The following is a 19231-nucleotide window of genomic DNA, read 5'->3' as shown; positions in this document are numbered from 1 at the left end:
ATGAAAAGTTTGGGAATCAGACATGCTGGGTTTGGGTGGGGATGCAGGAAAGAAAGCCATTCATGACTTGGTTTCCCTCAAGGGAGCGGGTTAACTTTGAAACTAGAGGAAGCATGTCCTTCTTGCCCATCTCAGGATGTGACTCTAGGCTGGAAGGAGACTCACATGCTATCCAAAGAGCCTCCATAGCCTTGCCTTCCCAACAAACCTAACAGACTCTGCTTGCATAGTCCTGGAATCAGGGCAGTCATCTAGACAAGTCTCCCATGGGCTTCTAGCATTTGAGACTTCTAAATCATATCTTTAACTTTGGAAGCCTTGTAGTCCTGGGTACCTCTGTTTCTTGGATATTTGACTGTTTTATGAGACACTTTGTCCAGGCTGGCCTCAAATACTATGTGTAGCCAAGGATGATCTTGAACTTTTGACACTCCTGCCTCTACCTCCAGAGTTCTGGCGTTACAGGCATGTGCCACCATGGCAAGTTTATGTGGTACTGGGAGTAAAAAAGGAGACTTTATACACTCTAGGCAAATACTCTACCAACTGAGTTACATCCCCAGCCCAGTTTTCATTCTTTCCATGTCTCTCGGTCCATCTCTGAGAGGGGCCAACAAACACATCTAAATCCCTTGGCTCTCCTCAAGAACAAGAAATCAAGCTGGACAAGATACACACCTGTAATCCCAGCACCTGGGAGGCTGGGGCAAGAGAATCAGGTCCTGGGCAGCCTGCATTACATAGCAAGACCTCTCTAAAAATAAATGTCAGGGGGAGGATGAAGGCAATGGATTGGACAGTCTGGATGACAGGACTTGGTGATCCAAAGCACAAGCAGAGATATTGGAAGGAGAGAAGAGGCCTCCCCAAGGAGCCCCTCCATCAGCGGCAGGAGCCAGCCTCCTCACCAGTAGGATTTATTTCAGGGTTTCGCAAGCACAGTGACTTACAAACGTACTCTCCCCCATCTCCTTTCCAGAGGTGCTGAGTTCCACGCTGAGTTCCACGGGGTGGCATCTGCTCTGAAGATTCTGAGCTACATGCTGCACAGCTCCCCACTCCCAGCACACCCCCACCCCCACCCCCACTGGCTTGGACTTGGGCAGAGAGGCATCGGAGGCCGTTATCTCTCAACACACAGCTGTGCAGGGCTGGAGGCAGCAGCTTATCAGGGAGCCTGCAGTGATTCACAGCCCAAGCTTCTCTGCTGAATAGTAATTTCTAGCAGTGGATTTGTGCTGTCGCTCTCCTCCCCCTCTCCCAAGGGTGTGCTGTCCTTTTGCAGAGAGAGGGCAGTGAAGGGGAGCTCCTACTCATGAGGCTTTGTGCCTGCCTTCTGGGTAAGGATGTCTATCGGGAGGAGGGTGCAAGGTTAGAACCTTAGCATGGTCTGCCAGCCTTGGCAGGCTGCCTCCTTCAGCACATCCGTGCTCTGCCTCCTTCCCCTCCCAGAAAAGCAGCAACACTGCTTCCTTTCTCTTTGTGGGGATGCAACAGGGACACAGACCCCCCCCCCCCCCCCCCCCGCTCGCTCCACCATAAGTCCCTCCTGCGACATTTTGACACTGCCCAGTCTCTGGGTCTGACATTAAAGACTCCAAAGGCTAATAAGGCTGAAGGCAAGCATGCCAAAGTGGTTTTTGCACAGGCGGGTGGGTAAGGGGGAAAAAAAATACCGGGGACAGAGGCATTTTCATGTTTGTTTTATTGGAAGCAAGACTCCACCAGCAGGACTCAGGGGAGGAGGCAATGGAAAGTTTTGTCCTGGGTCTCCTCTCTGCCACCATGCAAAAGGGGGGATGCTAAGAGGAAGGAAAGCTAAAAAGGGGAATTGCCGGGGGGTGGGGTGGTTGGGCAGAATAGGGTCCCAACATTTTCAGCTTGGCCACCCTCAAGGAATCTGCTTCACAGCTTCTGCCCTCAGTCAACAGCAAGGATGACTTCAAGATTCTCAACCCTCAGTCTTCATGCAAACTGGGTGCTTTTAAAGCCTAGGTTCCCAAGAAGGCTCAAGAGTCTCACTATCCACCATACTTCCCTCGAAAAAGATCCTAATATGGCCTACAAAAAGTGGGGGTGGAGTTCTGTGGCTTCTGGTAACACGCCCCACAAAGTTTCCTCGAACTTCAGGGATCCTCTTGCCATTCCTGAGCTCCATTTCCGGTTGCCTTAGGATCAGTGCTGTCAATCTTCTAGGAACACGGACCCCTTAAAACCCAGGTGTGAATGGTGCATGTGGATGTAGGAGTGTTGAGAATATAAGATCCAGCAGGTCTTGGTGGCTCAGAGCCGGGAGTTTTCAGGCAGTCGGGTCCTCATTCTCAGTCCCTGGCTCAGGCTGAGACCGCTTAGCGGTGCTTTCTCCAGCAGCCGACTCCCCCAGGCTCCTCTTGGACGTCGACACCGTAGGAGGGGACGAAGGACCTGGATTGAGGTTCGGAGGCTGGTAGCCAAGTTGTAGTGGATCCAGTGCGTCCTTGGAAAGTAGGATGGCCAGGCTCGGCACATTCTTAAGTACACTGAGACTGGCGGCCGGATCGTCAGGCGTCTGACCCCGCGTGGGCCCAGGCGGGAGGCTCTGCCACACCTCGCGTACGCTCCGGTAGCGCAGCCGCGTGACCTGGTGTAAGCCCGCCAGGCGGCGCTTGAGGATCTCTGCGCACGTGACGGTTTTGGTGGTGGCCCGGCCGCAGCCGCTGAAGACGATGGCGCGCGTGGCTGGCTGCGCCATGCTGGCGGTGGCGAAGGCCAGTAGGTTGCGGATCTTGCTGCCCTCTTTGACCCGCATGTGTACAGCACCAGGCGCCAGATCTGCGAAAGGGCCCGAGCTCGGGCTGCCACCCTCATCACCGTCCCCCGCCGGCGCCTCCTCCGAGCGCACCTTACGGAAGTTCTCCATGGGCCGTCGTCGCTGGGATCGCAGGTTTTGCCATGGGGTCGCCTTAAGCCCGGGGCTGCATGGCCGCGGGTCGCGCCGGGCGACGGCCGACAGAGGTTGGGATGTCGGCACCAAATGGAAGCTGTTCAGCCCAGACTTCTACTGGGTGGTGCAGCTCTACTCTGCGCCCTCAGCGCCTTGTGCTCCGCGCCTTTAGCCGAAGCTCCGCCTGGGAGCCGGAGAGGCCCCGCCCCTTGGTCCAGGCCCCGCCCCAACTCTGCGTGACTTGTCCGAGTCGCAGCCCCGCCAGCCTTCGGGATCAAGCGCTGGTGCTCAGCGGCCAGGGTCAAGGCGCCAGGGGTGATTTGGGAGGCGAAGTTCCCCGAAGTCACCACCAGTCCTCCCTGAATCAGCCCTCACATAGGAACAACCTAAATAAAAACTATGCTTGAGGTGCAAACGGCGATTCAAACCTGGCCCCCGAGTCTTGCAGGGTTCCAGCTCAAGGGCATCCCTAGACCCCACCTAGGTAAGAGATTTTCGGACCACCTCCTGGGGCCTCGCCCCTCCAACCCCCTAGAGACCCCCCCGCCCCCCAGTATTTTTGTCTCAAGGACAGCCAGTGCTTGGTCAGCAGGATGTGGGAGGCGTTGACTGCCGCTACTCGCTGAGCCTTTCTTGGGCTCAGACCGCTACGTCGCGGCATGATCCTTAGAGACCCAGGTTTCAGCCTCGCCCCTCTTGACCGGGCCTCCAGGCTCCCGGTACCCTCACACCCCTGAATTGCAGAAAGTGATGTGCTAGGCCAACCTAAAGTGAATGGGAAAGAGAACAGGAGACCATTTCTGAAAAGGCGTTTGTTCTTATAGTCGTGCCTAAAAGTCCTGTAATAGAGCCGCACGCATTCTCATCTACCTGGCTCAGTCCCTGAGAACGCCGATTCCTCACTTCCAGTCCCAGGTGGAATTTCTTGCCAGCCAGCCTTGGCTCCTAGAAATCCTGAGGGTTGTTTTTGCTAAAAAAGAGACTGAGAGAAGGTTTTGAGAGATGGGAGGCAGGGTGGAGTGGAAGCTTTGGGGAAATTTTGGGAGTGTTGGGTGCCCTCTGGAAACTCCTTAGAACCTAAGTGGAAGCTCCAGCTTCAAGTGAGATAAGCAATAGAAATCTAAGGCTACGGACGAAGGACTGATGGGAGGAAGCAATTTTAAAAGGAGTGACCCTCTAACCCAGGCCTGATACCATGCCCTTAGGTTTCCAGACCGGCATCCACAGAATGTAGGAAGCCTGACGGACCTGTTAACCTGTTACGGCGGCAAAGGAAGAGGGACCTAGGACTGTAGGGAGCAGGTGATCCGGAAAGTATCAGTATCGTGAGCATGGTAGTGCCCGCAATGGGCACAATTTTGGTCTAGATATAGGACTGCCCAGTCCCCACTCCGTTTCCTCTTAGCTGTCTGTGGTGACAGTTCTCGGCCTCTCGCAACTCAGAACGCCAGGCTCCCTATCCCTTTTTGGAGTGTGTCAGCAGCACCTGGACCTTTTTTTCCTTCAGTGTGAGTGCCTGGCTCCAATCTCTTGCTCCCACCCTAGGTGCCCTGCACTGGAACTCTGGCCTGCACCCAGCTCTTGCAGGCTTCGCTGGGAGGAGCAGGTTCGTGAGGCACCGCCTTGGGAAGACACCAAGACTGCAGAGTACGCGGGTCACAGGCAGTGCTGGGGCACGAAATCAAGGCAGGAACCTGAAACCGGGAACTGATTGAAAAAACCACCAGAGAATTCTGTTTGCAGGCTTGCTCTCCGTGGTTGTGTAGCCTACTTTCAAAGTCGGTGATTTCGGATTGGCCTGAGAAAAAGTTCCAGAAAGACAATGTAGGAATGGGCTAGTTGGAAAAGAAGCGAGCGCTGCATCCCCGGGAGTCAGCAAGTCTGGGTTAAAATAACTTGGAGGAGATGTGGACAGGACTCTGTAGTTTGAAAGACCTGGGGGCTGCAGATTTATTCCGTGAGGAGGAGGCGGTTGTGCCTCCACCCAAGCTGGCACTCAAGGACATCGCCACCCACTCTCAGTACCACCGCTACCCTTGCCATAGACTCCCCCGTTCTCTTTTTTCCGGAATCTGCAGAGGGAAAACGCAGAAAAGGCCCGGTTCCCCACCCGCGCGTCGCTTCCTTTCCCGCTCCCGCTGCAGCACTTAAAATGTAAATGCACATCGTGATTAGCCGCGGGGTCGCTAATTACAGCTGAAGCCATTCATTACGCTGTCAGCTCGCTCCGTCGCCCGCCGGCTGTGCGCTCCCTCCCGACTGGGGAGTGGGGGGGAGTGGTGGTGGAAGGATGCCGGGACTATGCGTTGTTGGGAAGCCGAAGGCCGGGTACCGGCAGAGGGGCGGTGAGCTGAGGAAACTGGTTGGACCGTGAAGAAATGGTGATGGCAAAGGAAGGGGAGAAACGCGGAGGCAGGAAGAAAGGGGAATAAGAAGTGAGGAGAAAGGGGAAGGGGTAGTGTGAGAGAAGAAACCGGGATGGAAAGAAGGCCAAAGGAGAAAACGTGAGAAATGGGTAGGAACCTTCGGGTAGGGGGCAGACGAAGGTCTGTCGAGGGAGGGTGGAGAAGCTTCAACTTGGGGAAAATGGGTAAATAAAGGTACTATCTTTGTTGCACACGACACCCCAGTTGGAAAGGCAGTCAGGACAGTATGCTGAAAAAGCTGGGTGCCGGCCAAACCCTGCGGATACGTTTACATATGTAAATGTATTTTTAAATACTTACAAGAAAACTGCACACTGGCATCTGTTACCTCTGCATCCACATCCAGATTTTGTTGCTCTCTTTAAGGAAAGGATTACAAAATACGAATAGGAAATTAAGGAAGCAGAAAGTCTTGGGAAGAGTGTATAATTGAGGTACTGACCTCACAGCCCAAGCTTCGTTAGCCTCTTTCTGCCTCTTGTGACCTTGGACAATTGACTTAACCTTTGTGCCTTGGTTTGTCACCTGTGAAAGGAGGCTAATTATAGTAACTTGCTTGCTGTGCTCCTGAGTTCTAGGGGCATATTGGCTCTTATTACTTTTCATAAGTTGTGATTAAAATAAAATTTAAACATTGCAAAAGGAAGGACAGGAATGTAATTTGGTTGGTAAGAGTGCTTGCCTAGCATGCACAAAGCCCTAAGTTTGATTCCCCAGCACCACAGAAACTAGCTGTGTTGGTACGTGTTTGCAATCCAGGCACTAAGAAGGTTGAGGTAGGAGGATCAGAAGTTCAAGGTCTTCCTTCTCAATATAGCAAATTCCAGCCATGCTAGGCTCCACAAGACTCCATATTTTTTTTAAAAAAAAATATGTAAAAGGCAGATGAGGGGAAACCAAACTGCTTGGGAAAATAAAAAAAAAAAACAGAGGTGGGGAAAGCCTTAGATATAGCAGCTTGGCCAATATGGACACCAACCCCAGGCGCTTGAACCAGAATGTTCTCTATAAAGGTGCTCACCAGGCACACTGTCCTCTGGCTCCTGGAGCAGGAAAGAAAAGAGGTCCTTAACTTAGTAGCAGAGGCAGGCAGATCTCTGTGAATTCAAGGCCAGCCTAATTGACATAGAGAGTTCCAGGTCAGCCAGGGCTAGGGCTACCCAGTGAGACCCTGTCTCCAGATAAAAGAAAAAAAAAAATAAGTCTTTTGTGAAAAGGTCTCAGTTTGTAGTCCTTGCTGGTCTGAAACTCAAAATTCTCCAAATACCCTCTGGATTGATTGCTTTGATGACTAGAATGCGCCATCTGTACCTCCTAAAACTCTTTTTGTATTTTTAAACATACATGTGCAGAACTTGGTTCTCTCCTTCTACCATGTAAGTTCCAGGGAAGCAAACTCAGATCATCAGGATTGGTGGCAAGCACTTTACCCACTGAGCCATTTCTTGGACCCCCAAATCGTAGATGACTTGAGCCACCCAGGCAGGGAATGGCATGGGTTGAGAACCAGTGTGGTTCTCATATATAGGATCGTGCCTGTAATTCTAGAGAGAAGGCAGAAGGACCAGGGATGTCAAGGCCAGTCTTGGTTACATGGCTAGAAGCCTGGGATACACCAGCCTTATCTCAAAACAAGCAAAAATGGGGGCTGGAGAGAAAAATGAGTTAAGAGTATATGCTGCTCTTCTAGGGGCTTTGAGTTTGACTCCCAGTGTCCATGTCAAGGGGCTCATACTACCTTATAGTGTGCATGACTATAGCTCCAGAGGACCTGAAGTCGCTGGCCTCTGTGGACACTTGTAAACATGTGCACACATGCCCATACAAAGACATGTAATTAAAAATAAAATAACTTTTTGAGATAGGGTTTTTCTATGTAACTCTGACTGTCCTGGAATTTGCTGAATAGACCAGGCTGGCCTTAACTCATAGAGGCCTCTGCTTCTGCCTCCTGAGGGCTGGGATTGATGGCATGTACTACTACTCCCAGCTAATTTTTATATTTATTTATTTTTTTTTTAAAAGAAATAGGGCTGGAGAGATGACTCAGAGGTTAACAGCACTGGCTGTTCTTCCAGAGGATCTGGGTTCAATTCTCAGAACCCACGTGGCAGTTCATTACTGTCTGGAACTCCAGTTCTAGGGGATCTGACGCCTTCACACAGACATACATGCAGGCAAAACACCGATGTGCATAAAAATAAATAAATCTTTTAAAAAAGAAATATATGGATTGGCTTTGTGGTTTTCAGGGTGAGGAAAATGTATTAGATATCTGCTATTGAATAAAAAACATGCCCCCAAATTTAGCAGCTAAAAACCATCAACATTTATCATGTCACACAATTTCTGAAGGTCAGAAATCCAAGTTCATCTTGAAAGCGTGGACCTCCCAACTCAGCATCTCACCTGAGGCGGCAGGCAGGCTGTTGACTAAGCTGGGCATTAACTCCAAGCTTATCTCCTGTATGTTGGTTATGGCCCCATCCCCTCCACTAGCCCTCTCATGGTGTATCAGAGATGAAAAGAGTGGAGACAGATGAGAGAGAGAAAGAGAGAGAGAAAATTGTTTAGTAGTTCAATTAGTTAGGAGGCATCTTAGCCCACATTGAAGGAGAATTAATTCCCTTCTTGAAAGGAAGGTATAAAAATTTATAGATACCCCCAAATCCCCACAGATCTGGAATGTCTGCGAAGCAGATTTGGGAGGAAAACAGGAATTAATTTGTGGAAACAAAGGTGTAGGTTTCCCTGAATCAGGAAACTGAATTTGTTTCCTGACATTCAGAGATCATTTTCACAGACACAAATATGGTGTATTTTGCAGGGCTCTCCTGGGGGTTCGGTAGGACTACAGATAGCAGAGCGCTCTCAATTTAACAGCGTGCCTTAATGATGCCTAGAGGCAGAGGTGACCAGGGAGGACAAGGGGCTCTGTCCTACTGGAGTCTAGGCTTCTCCTTGGCCTGGACTGCAGAGTCTCAGGCCCAGAGGCAGTGCTCTGATTTCATCTCTCTGTCTGAGCCAATTCTGTGGCTCACCTGATCTTGCCTCTGTTCATTGCCTCTTCCCCTGAGCCATCCAGGACAGGAGGACTAGGTCCCCCCTCCTTTGTTGTCTCTCGTCCTGAAGTGTGGGGCCTAACTTGCATGGAGGTCTGTGGGAGGCAGAAGGGGAGGCAAATGCAGCCATATAACCTCCTTAATCTCAGTAATTTGATGCTGCTGGTTCTTGGGCCATCTTTCCAGACTCCAGAGGCAGGTACATTAAAGAGCCATTCCTGTGAGTAAAGTTGAGTCTCCAGAGGAGAGGGCTGGGCTTCCTCAACTCACTGTGTGGCAGAGATGGATTGATCTTGAACTTTCCATCTTGCTGCTTCTGGCTCCTGAGTGCTGGGATTACAGGCATGCACCAGATTTAGGGGGTGCTGGTGATCTAACCCGGGCTTTGGGCTTTGCATATGCTAAACAAGCGCTCTACCAACTGGGCTACATCACTAGCCCTGCTTATTGTAGCTCTGGCTGGTTCAGAACTCACTATGTGTAACAGGCTAGCCTTGAACTTCCAGGGTTCATTCTGGTCCTCCCTCCTGAGTGCTGGTATTATACATGTGTGTCCCACACTAGCCTTGCTTCCTATCTTTGGAGCAGCTTGGCCCTCTGAACAAAATCATACTCCTAGCTCTAAGGCAGAAATGGAAAACAAACGAATCAGGATGTTTGAGAAACCTTGGGGAAAAGAGCGTTTTCCTTTCTATTGCTATGATAAATTATTTTGACAATGGCTGGAGAGGTGGCTCAGTGGTTATGAGTGCTTCCTGTTCTTTCAGAGGACCCGAGTTTGGTTCCTTCTGGGAACCACACTGGGTGGCTCATGGTTGACTTTAACTCTAGTTCCTGGAAATCCAACACCTTCCCCTGGCCTCCTAGGCCCCATGTGCACCTGTCATCCACATCCACATAAAGAATAAGTAGTGACACACAGCTTTAATCCCAGCATTCAGGAAGCAGAGGCAGGAGGATCTCTGTGAGTCTGAGGCCAGCCCAGTTAACATAATGAGTTCTAGACCAGCCAGAGCTGCACAGTCATACCTTGTCTCAAGAAACTGAACCCAAAATACTCAAACAAAAAAATAACCCATTGAGTCCAAACTGGAGTTGCCCGTTTCTGCACGACTGTGACCATCCACTCCAGCGTGGAAGCCTACCTGCAGCCACATGTACCCTCCTTCCCACATAAGAGAAAGTGACTCCCTTTCCCAGCAGCTATCAACTGCCAGAAGCTACTCAGCTGTGTGTGTGTGTGGCGGGGGGGGGGGGGGGGGGGGGTTGGGGGGTTGGGAGCTCTTGCCTCGCTCCTGCTAGAATGGTGATTGGTTTGGTCCTGTGCAGATAACACAGATGCAACAACCAGAAGACAGCATTTCCCAGCAATCTTTCCATCTTCCAGCTCTTAACAACTCTTTGTTTTCTTCCACCATGTTCCCTGAGCCTTGGTGGGGTTTCAATCAAACTTCACTTATTATTATTGTTTGTCTGCACATGTTATGGTGGTGCACTGTGGATGTCAGGGAACGACTTTGTGGAGCCCATTCTTCTCTCTACCCTTTTATGTGTTCTGGGGACCAAGCTCAGATTATCAGGCTTTTGAGATAAGCCCATTGGCTGCTGAATCATCTCATTGGCCCTGTTATTTTATTTGTCTATCTATCTATCTATCTATCTATCTATCTATCTATCTATCTATCTATCTACATAGAATCTTATTTAGCCCAGGCTTGTAGTGATATTTCATTTGTATTTTAATAAATAAAGGTTGCCTGTAGTTCAGAGAGTAAAGCGACGCCACTGATCAGTTTTACAGACCAGGCAGTGGTGACACACACCTTTAATCCCAGTAGCAACACTAGTTTGCCCTCGAAACTAGGTGGTAGCGGTGCACACCCCCAATCCCAGCACTAGACAGGAATGTGAGACAGGAGGAGACAGCTCTTACACACAGTCTCATTCTGAGATTCCTGGAGGCAGGATAGCCATTTTGGACTGAGGTAGAGGTAAGAGCCAGTGGCTGGCTGTTTTGCTTTTCTGACCTTCAGGTTAAATCCTAATTTCTGTCTCTGTTTTTTTTTTTTAATTAATCGTGCTACACAGGCGGGCCTGGAATACCTTACATAGCCCAGGATGAATTTGAACCTTGGATCCTTCTGTTTCCACTTCCCAAATGGTAGGATTACAAGAATATGTTACCACACTTGATTTTATGTGGTGCTGGGACTAGAACTCAGGGCTCCATAAGCACTAGGCAGGCACTCTACCAATTATGTCATAAAGCAAATGGATTTCCAGTTCAGGGTCAGGACAGGCAGCATAGCAAGTTCAAGGCCAGGGTTTGCCAGGTTTTACTCTACACAGTAAGACTGACTCTGAAAAATAACAGCAACAGCAACAAAATCCTGGGACCTGGAGAGACGGTTCGGCTGTTATACTAGCTGCTCTTACAGAGAACCTGGGCTTGATTTCCAGCACTTCCATGGCAGTTCACTGCTGCCTGTAGCTCTAGCCCAAGGAGATCCAACGTTCTTTTCTGGCTTCTGAAGGCACCAGGCACACACGTGGGGGCACAGACATACATATAAGTACAACAACCTTACACAAAGTAAGCAAATTATATTTTAAAAATAAAAAACAAAGCAACTCCCCCAAAGGAAATGGTCACAGTGCCTGCCTCTTAGAACGGTCACATGTACTCCTAGCCAGGACACTCTTCTTTTCAGACAGACTGCATCGCTGGCCCACAGGCTTAGCTGGGGAGCAGTGAAGCTTGTAAGCGAGCCTGGAATACTGTTTTTCATTTTTCTAAGGCAGGGGCGGGGAGTACAGGATGGGGAGAGAGAGAGAGAGGCCTAGCAGGGGGCTTGGCTCCACTGGGCACCCAGAGCCTGGGCGCAGCTGCTGTTGGCAGGCTGGAATGCAGGCCCAAGTGCTTTGATTTTGATTGCGTGATTGACCATTTTCTGCTTCATTTCAATGTAGAGTGACAGAATCAGCTTCTCTCAGTGCTCTGTGTATAGCGCTCTCCTTCACATCCTGTTGAGCCGGGCTCATGATAAACAATGTCATTTAACTGCTGCGCAGACCGCAGACCCTTAGGGTTCGCGGTACTGCACCTGCAAAAAAACCCGTCTTCCTCATGGGGGTCACCTCTCTTCATTACAGTTGCCCCCGTCTCTTGGATACTGAGAGAGGAAGCAGCTCTCTCATAAACCATCCCTGTCACGCTTGTCTCGAAGCCGGCTACTCCAGAACGCAGTCCCAAGGCCAGCTAGATGAAGCTGGGTTCCTCTAGTTCAGGAGGATACTTGGTCAGGCTCCCTTTACGGCAGTGAGTGTCCCTAGTCGCCAGCAGGTAATTAATTGTATTTCCTTCTCTTGAGTGAGAGAAGAAGTTAATCAAAACTGCTGCTCTGAAGAAAATCACCAAGCACCTTAACCTTTTCTGGTAGACAGTGTGTTTTATATATTCCAACAATGGGGGAAAAACATACTTTGTGGAATTCTTGGGCGAATTCTTTCTGTCCCCAATGTTTGCTGATTAATGATCTGCCCAGTGGCTTCCCCCACCACAGGAAAGAGACAGTTTTTGTTTTAATTTTTTTGCTAACTTCTATTCGTGTATATGTACACTATGATGCATGCGCATGTCATGGTGTGCATGTGGCAGTCAGAGGATAGCTCTCTGTAGCTGCTTCTTTCCTTTCACCTTTTTGTGGATTCCAGGAATCTAAGTCTAACTCAGGATGCCAGGCTTCCATGGCAAATACCCTTTACTGCTGGCCCGTTATTTTTTTTTTTTTTTTAATTTCTCTCTCTCTCTCTCTCTCTCTCTCTCTCTCTCTCTCTCTCTCTCTCTCTCTCTCTCTTCTCATTTTTTTTTCTTGAGACAGCATTTCTCTGTGTAGCCATGGCTGCTCTGGAACTCACTCTGTATACTGGGCTGGCCTCGAACTCATTAGGATCCACCTGCCTGCCTCTTCCTCCTGAGTGCTGGGATTAAAGGCAGCACCACCGCCCAGCAAATGTTTGCAATTCTAACGTGTTACTTTTACCTCAATAACATTTCAGGGAAATAAACTAGAAAAGCCATTCTGTTCAAATTTTAGCTGTATAAAGCAACCATCTGTTACACTCACAAGTTTCTGTGGATTGGGAATTTAGGCAGTGTACATTGAGGGTGGCTTGAATTTTTTCAGCGACATCTGAGGTTTCAGCTAGGAGATGCCAAAGCTGGGAGCTATAATAATCTAAGTGCCGGTTAAGGTTGTTGGCTGATGATGCTGAGGGGTGAAGCTTCTGATTTGCATGTAGGCCTCCTAATGTAGTCTTCTGCTTGGATTCCTTTGCGCTTCTAATAGCATGCCTGGATCCAAAGTGTGAAGAGTTGGTAAGAAAGCAAGAGCCGTTCACACAGGGAATTTTATGAACCAGCCTCGAATGTCATGGTAGCGTTTGTCACATCCTGCTCATGAAGAATAGCAGAAAGGTTTGCCCAGGCTTGTGGGGAGAAGGAGTAGACTCTACTTTTTCCTCTTTTTTTAAAATAATAAAATATATAATATATTTATAAAATATAAAACATATAAATATTTGGATTTTTTTGAGACAGAGTCCCTCTATGTAGACCAGTCTGGCCTCACAGAGCTCCACCTGCCTCTGCCTCTGCCCTTGGAATGCTGGGATTAAAGGCATGTGCCATTACACTCAGTAATAAAAATACTTTTCACATTAGTTTTGTGTGTGTGTGTGTGAACAGCATGCCATTTGGAATCTGGGGATCAGACTCAGGTCACCAGGCTTGGCAGCAAGCACTTTTATCCACTGAGCCACCTCACCTGTTTTAGACACCAATTAAATTTTTTTTTCATGAACATTTTTTTTCTTTTTTTTTTATTGAAAAAAAATTTTCCCACTTCCTCCTCGCCTCCTATTTCCCTCCCCCTCCTCCCGCCCCTCTCCCCCTCTCCCCACTCCTCTTCTCCTCCTTCTCCAGTCCCAAGAGCAGTCAGGGTTCCCTGCCCTGTGGAAAGTCCAAGGTCCACCCCCCTCCATCCAGGTCTAGGAAGGTGACCATCCAAACTGTCTAGGCTCCCACAAAGCCAGAACATGAAGTAGGATCAAAACCCCGTGCCATTCTCCTTGGCCTCTTGTCAGCTCTCATTGTCCACCGTGTTCAGAGAGTCCGGTTTTATCCCATGCTTTTTCAGTCGCAGTCCAGCTGGCCTTGGTGAGCTCCCAATAGATCGGCCCCACTGTCTCAGTTCATGAACATTTTTTTATTGATTTTTACTGAGCTCTACATTTTTCTCTGTTGTGATAGGAAGCGGAACTGTGTCCCGCCACCCGGCTAGCTTTACCCGAAATAATTACATGGAAACTGTATTCTTTTGAACACTGCTTGGCCCATTATATCTAGCCTCTTCTCGGCTGACTCTCGCACCTGGACTAGCCCATTTCTAATAATGTGTGTAGCACCCCAAGATGCGCTTACCGGGAAGATTCTAGCCTGCGTCCATCCTGGGTCGGAGCTTCATCGCATCTGCCCTGGAGAGGAGAGCTATCGAGTCTGAGCTCACTTCCTCTTCCTCCCAGCATTCTGTTCTGTTTACTCCACCCACCTATGTTCTAACCTATGAGGGCCAAGCAGTTTCTTTATTATTTAACCAATGACCTTCCTCCATCATTTCCCCTTTTTCTGTTTAAACAAAAAAGGAAGGCTTTAACTTTAACATAGCAAAATTACATATAACAAAACAGTTATCAAGTAAGAATTACACTTACAATATTTACATCTATTTTATCTTTATCATAACTAAGGAAAACTATAACTATCTATCTATTCTTCAACTCCATCAAAGACTCCAGAAAGATACAATATTACCTAAGCAAACAAGAAATAAGCAACTTTCAAACTCCAGAAATCACAGAGACATCTCGCTGCCTGGACAGTCACCCAAAGTTTCTCTGTACCGTTGGGGCATCCATCTTCGGCCTACAGGCCCATAGTTTCCAGCAGACATTTCCATGAAGCAGAAAATTTCAAAGGCAGTTCAGTCACTATCTGCTGTGTCCTGCAGAATGTCTCGCAGACTCTTTCATGAATCAGGAACCCCGAAAGATCATCTCACCTTTAGGCAAGTTCAATAGTCCTCTCTCTGCGGGTTCTCTGTGTCCAGTTTATGCAATAGTCCAGGCAAGAGCAGTTTCTTTTTTTTTTTTTTTTTTTTTTTTTTTGGTTTTTCGAGACAGGGTTTCTCTGTGGCTTTGGAGCCTGTCCTGGAACTAGCTCTGTAGACCAGGCTGGTCTCGAACTCACAGAGATCCGCCTGCCTCTGCCTCCCGAGTGCTGGGATTAAAGGCGTGCGCCACCACCGCCCGGCGGCAAGAGCAGTTTCTTGCCCAAATGGCTATCAAACTCCATAAGGATTCTCTTCGATGCCCATCTTCTTCTTGAAGTAGATTGGTGCTGCCAGGAGCAGAGTGTCTCATTGTCATGAAAACCCATAAGTTATTAAAACATTAAATGTCATATTCTGTAGTCTTTGAAAGATATGAAGAATGTCTATCTAAAATACATCTATGTACATCTAGAAAATCTAACATGACTACAAACTTGACTATTATAGATAACTATTCATTAACAACTTATATACATAACGTTTTTACATGAGCTACACAATCACAATACCTTAACCAATATCAGAAATACATATAACAAAATTGACCTTAAATTTAAATCACTAAAGCAAAATCCATATCAATGTAAATTATTCATACCTATATCATCTCCCCCTTTAAATGTAAAAGAACATTTATAAACAGTATTTGGGAATATGGGTGCAGTTATTTCTCTCCAAACTGCTTCCTGCTCAATGGGGGCATCGTTAATTAGGTCTTTCATGGTGTAACCTGTGTGCCAGGTTCATCTCAGTTGGCAGTTGAGCAAAGTAATTTTTTGAGGGTGTTCACAGCAACCTCTCCGGAGGGCGTGGTCTATCGTACCATATTGGGATGGAAACAATACACAGGGTGTCATCCTCTGTGAAAACAAAAGAAGAAACTCTTTTCCAAAGTATCATATCCTTAGATCCAAATTCTGAAGTCAAGGTATTTTCAAAATATCTATGTCAGATTAGTTCAGCAGCATTTATAAACAAATATCTTTTAGCAGCTGTTGTTCTTTCCTCAGCATTCAAACAATTCAAAGAAAGAATAATAGCATACAGTATCAAGATTCTCTGTGTATTTTCCATCTTTGTGCGCTTTATTTTAACCTCTATTTTGTTTATTTTTACTTTTATTTTTTACTTTTTGAGACAGGTTCTCTGTATCTTTGACCTGGAATAACTCTGTAGACCAGGCTGTCTTCGACCTCCCTGAGATCCACCTGTCTCTGCCTCCCAGGCATTGGGATTAAAGCCCTGTGCTACTACACCTTAAACTCACAGAGATCTGTTTGTCTCTGCCTTTTAGGCTCTGGGATTAAAGGCGTGTGCTACCACACCTTGAAGTCACAGAGGTCAATTTCCCTCTGCCTCCCAAGTGTTGGGATTAAAGGTATGTACTACCACACCCAACTACTTTCTTTCTTCCCTTTTTTTTTTTACTTTTAAGAACTTTAACTTTTAGCCTGCATATATTTTTAAACACACTATAAATCATTTAAAGGTTTTCTTTGTCTTTGAATCTCTCTTTACAGTATCTCTCTCTTTTTTCTGACCATACGTGCCTTTAATTTACCAAGTAATATCGGTAGGACTAAAGCTGTGGCTTTGACGGCTGGATCCAGCCCATTCTTTAGCTTTCAGCCTCATGGCGGAGGAACCAGCTGTAGCCATGTTTATTGCCACAAGTCTATGGCGTTTCAAGGTCCCTGCCAGCAAGCAAGCTGCAACACTATATCCACAGACAACAAACACTCAAGTCCTCTCTCTGTAGTCGGCCCTCCTGCCTCAAACAGTCAGAGTTTGCCCTGGCAGGACAGATCAGAATGCCAGCATTTTAAAACAGCACAACTTTTTTCCTGCTACGGCTGAAAACAAACAAGCATGCGTTCAGCTTTTCATCAACACCGTTCAAGTGTTTCATGGCAGGACCTCTTAAGAGCTGCAGGGTTTTGCAGCTGAAGCTGAGTCAGGAAGCCTCTCTTAGATGAGAGCACTTGCTTGCCTCTAGCAAACAGAGCAGACCCAAGAAATTGCTGCTACCACGTCGGGCGCCATTCTGTTGTGATAGGAAGCGGAACTGTGTCCCGCCACCCGGCTAGCTTTACCCGAAATAATTACACGGAAACTGTATTCTTTTGAACACTGCTTGGCCCATTATATCTAGCCTCTTCTCGGCTGACTCTCGCACCTGGACTAGCCCATTTCTAATAATGTGTGTAGCACCCCAAGATGTGCTTACCGGGAAGATTCTAGCCTGCGTCCATCCTGGGTCGGAGCTTCATCGCATCTGCCCTGGAGAGGAGAGCTATCGAGTCTGAGCTCACTTCCTCTTCCTCCCAGCATTCTGTTCTGTTTACTCCACCCACTTATGTTCTAACCTATGAGGGCCAAGCAGTTTCTTTATTATTTAACCAATGACCTTCCTCCATCACTTCTCTGCTCCCCTCCCTGCCTTTCCCCTCCTTTTCAACCCTCTCCCAAGGTTCCTATGCTCCCAATTTACTTAGGAGATCTTGTCTTTTTCTACTTCCCATGTAGATTAGATTTATGTATGTCTCTCTTAGGGTCCTCATTGTTGTCTAGGTTCTCTGCGATTTGTGGGCTGGTTTTCTTTGCTTTGTGTTTAAAAACCACTTATGAGTGAGTACATGTGATAACTGTCTTTCTGGGTCTGGGTTACCTCACTCAGTATGATGGGTTTTTTTTTGTTTTTTGTTTTTAGTTTTTCGAGATAGGTTTCTCTGTGGCTTTGGAGCCTGTCCTGGAACTAGCTCTTGTAGACCAGGCTAGCCTTGAACACACAGAGATCTGCCTGCCTCTGCCTCCCAAGTGCTGGGATTAAAGGCGTGTGCCACCACCGCCCAGCTAATATGATGTTTTCTAGCTCCTTCCATTTGCCTGCAAATTTCAAGATGTCGTTTTTTTTTCTACTGTGTAGTACTCCATTGTGTAAGTTTACCACATTTTCTTTATCTATTCTTCGGTCGAGGAACATTTAGGTTGTTTCCAGGTTCTGGCTATGACAAACAAAGCTGCTATAAACATAGTTGAGCACATGTCCTTGTGGCACGGTTGAGCATCCTTTGGGTATATACTCAAAAGTGGTATTGCTGGGTGTTGAGGAAGGTTGTTTTCTAATTTTCTGAGAAATCGCCACACTGACATCCAAAGGGGCTGTATCAGCTTGCATTCCCACCAGCAATACAGGAGTGTTCCCTTTATTCTATAACCTCTCCAGCATAAGTTGTCATCAATGTTTTTGATTTTGGCCATTCTTACAAGTGTAAGATTTCAGAATCTCAGAGTTGTTTTGATTTGCATTTCTCTGATGACTAAGGATGTTGAACATTTTCTTAAGTGTCTCTCAGCCATTTTAGATTCCTCTGTTGAGAGTTCTCTGTTTAGGTCTGTACTCCTTTTTTTAAAAACTGGATTATTTGTTCTTTTGATGACCAATTTCTTGAGTTCTTTGTATATTTTGAAGATCAAACCTCTGTCTGATGTGGGTTTAGTGAAGATCTTTTCCCATTCTATAGGCCGTCTTTTTAAGAATTTATTTTATATGTGTTTTACCTGGTGCCTGAGGAGGTCAGTAGAGGGTCAGATCCTCTGGAACTGTAGTACAGTTGGTGTACATAGTGAGTTCTAAGCCAGCCAGGGCTACCTAGTGGGAGCCTTATCTAAAAAAAAAATAATAATAATGATGGCTCATCAGTTCAGAGCACATGTTGCTCTTCCAGAGGATATAAGTTCAGTTCGTAGTACCCACATCAGGCAGCTCACAACTACCTGTAAACTCTAGCTGAAGAGGATCTGACGCTTCTGGATCAGTGAGTACTCACACACATGGCGTGCGCGCATGCATACACACACACACAGAGAGAAAGAGAGAGAGAGAGAGAGAGAGAGAGAGAGAGAGAGAGAGAGAGAGAGAGAGAAATGAATACTTTTTTTTTTCAAGACAGGGTTTCTCTGTGTAGATTTGGAGCCTGTCCAGGCTGGTCTAGAAGTCATAGAGATCCACCTGCCTCTGCCTCCTGAGTGCTGGGATTAAAGGTGTATGCCACCATGCCTTTTTTTTTTTTTTTTTAGAAGTAGAGTTGGAGAGATAGCAGTCAAAAGCACTTGCTACTTTTGCAAAGGACCCAGTTAGATTACCAGTGACTATGTATAGACAGAGGCTGCTCATTAGTTTCCTGACCACTCAGACCCGAATAGTCAGTCACACAGAAGCTATATTAATTACAACACTATTTGGCCAATGACTCTAGTGTATTCTTAGCTAGCTCTTACGTCTTGAATTAACCCATTTCTGTTAATCTGTGTGTCGCCACAAGGTTGTAGCCTACTGGTAAGGTTCCTAAGGTTCTGGTGTGTCCTTCTCCTTCGGCAGCTACATGGCACCTCATTGACTCCGCCTATTCTCTCTATATATCTCTATTCAGATTTTCTGCCTGCTTTGCTAGGCTATTGGCCGAAACAGTTTTAATCATTAACCAATGGTAATAAAACATATTCACAGCATACAGAGGGGAATCCCACATCAACTAGGCCTCAGAAACAAGGTGGGGCTGGTAAGATGGTTCAGTGGTAAGGGCACTTAGCCAAGCCTGATGACCTGAGTTCCGTCCCTGGGACCCATATGTTGAAAGGAGATAATAG

The 19231-nt window shown here is 47.3% G+C and overlaps 1 protein-coding gene across 1 annotated transcript; it reads right to left on the bottom strand.

Moving 5' to 3' along the window:
- Positions 1 to 1728: 1728 nt before the first annotated feature.
- On the bottom strand, positions 1729 to 3068 carry Rpp25 (ribonuclease P and MRP subunit p25). Its single transcript, XM_057766841.1, has one exon. The coding sequence runs from the start codon at positions 2897 to 2899 to the stop codon at positions 2300 to 2302; it is 600 nt and encodes a 199-aa protein (XP_057622824.1). The 5' UTR covers positions 2900 to 3068; the 3' UTR covers positions 1729 to 2299.
- Between the last annotated feature and the right edge of the window lie 16163 nt (positions 3069 to 19231).

This window comes from Chionomys nivalis, chromosome 4, assembly GCF_950005125.1.
Source record: "Chionomys nivalis chromosome 4, mChiNiv1.1, whole genome shotgun sequence".
In the NCBI taxonomy this organism is placed as follows: Eukaryota; Metazoa; Chordata; class Mammalia; order Rodentia; family Cricetidae; genus Chionomys; species Chionomys nivalis.
Note: the sequence above shows the minus strand (reverse complement) of the source record. Positions and strands in the feature narration are given on the sequence as shown.

Excerpts from the sequence above, each read along its gene's own strand:
- Rpp25 (XM_057766841.1), bottom strand. The coding sequence starts at position 2,899 with ATGGAGAACTTCCGTAAGGTGCGCTCGGAGGAGGCGCCGGCGGGGGAC.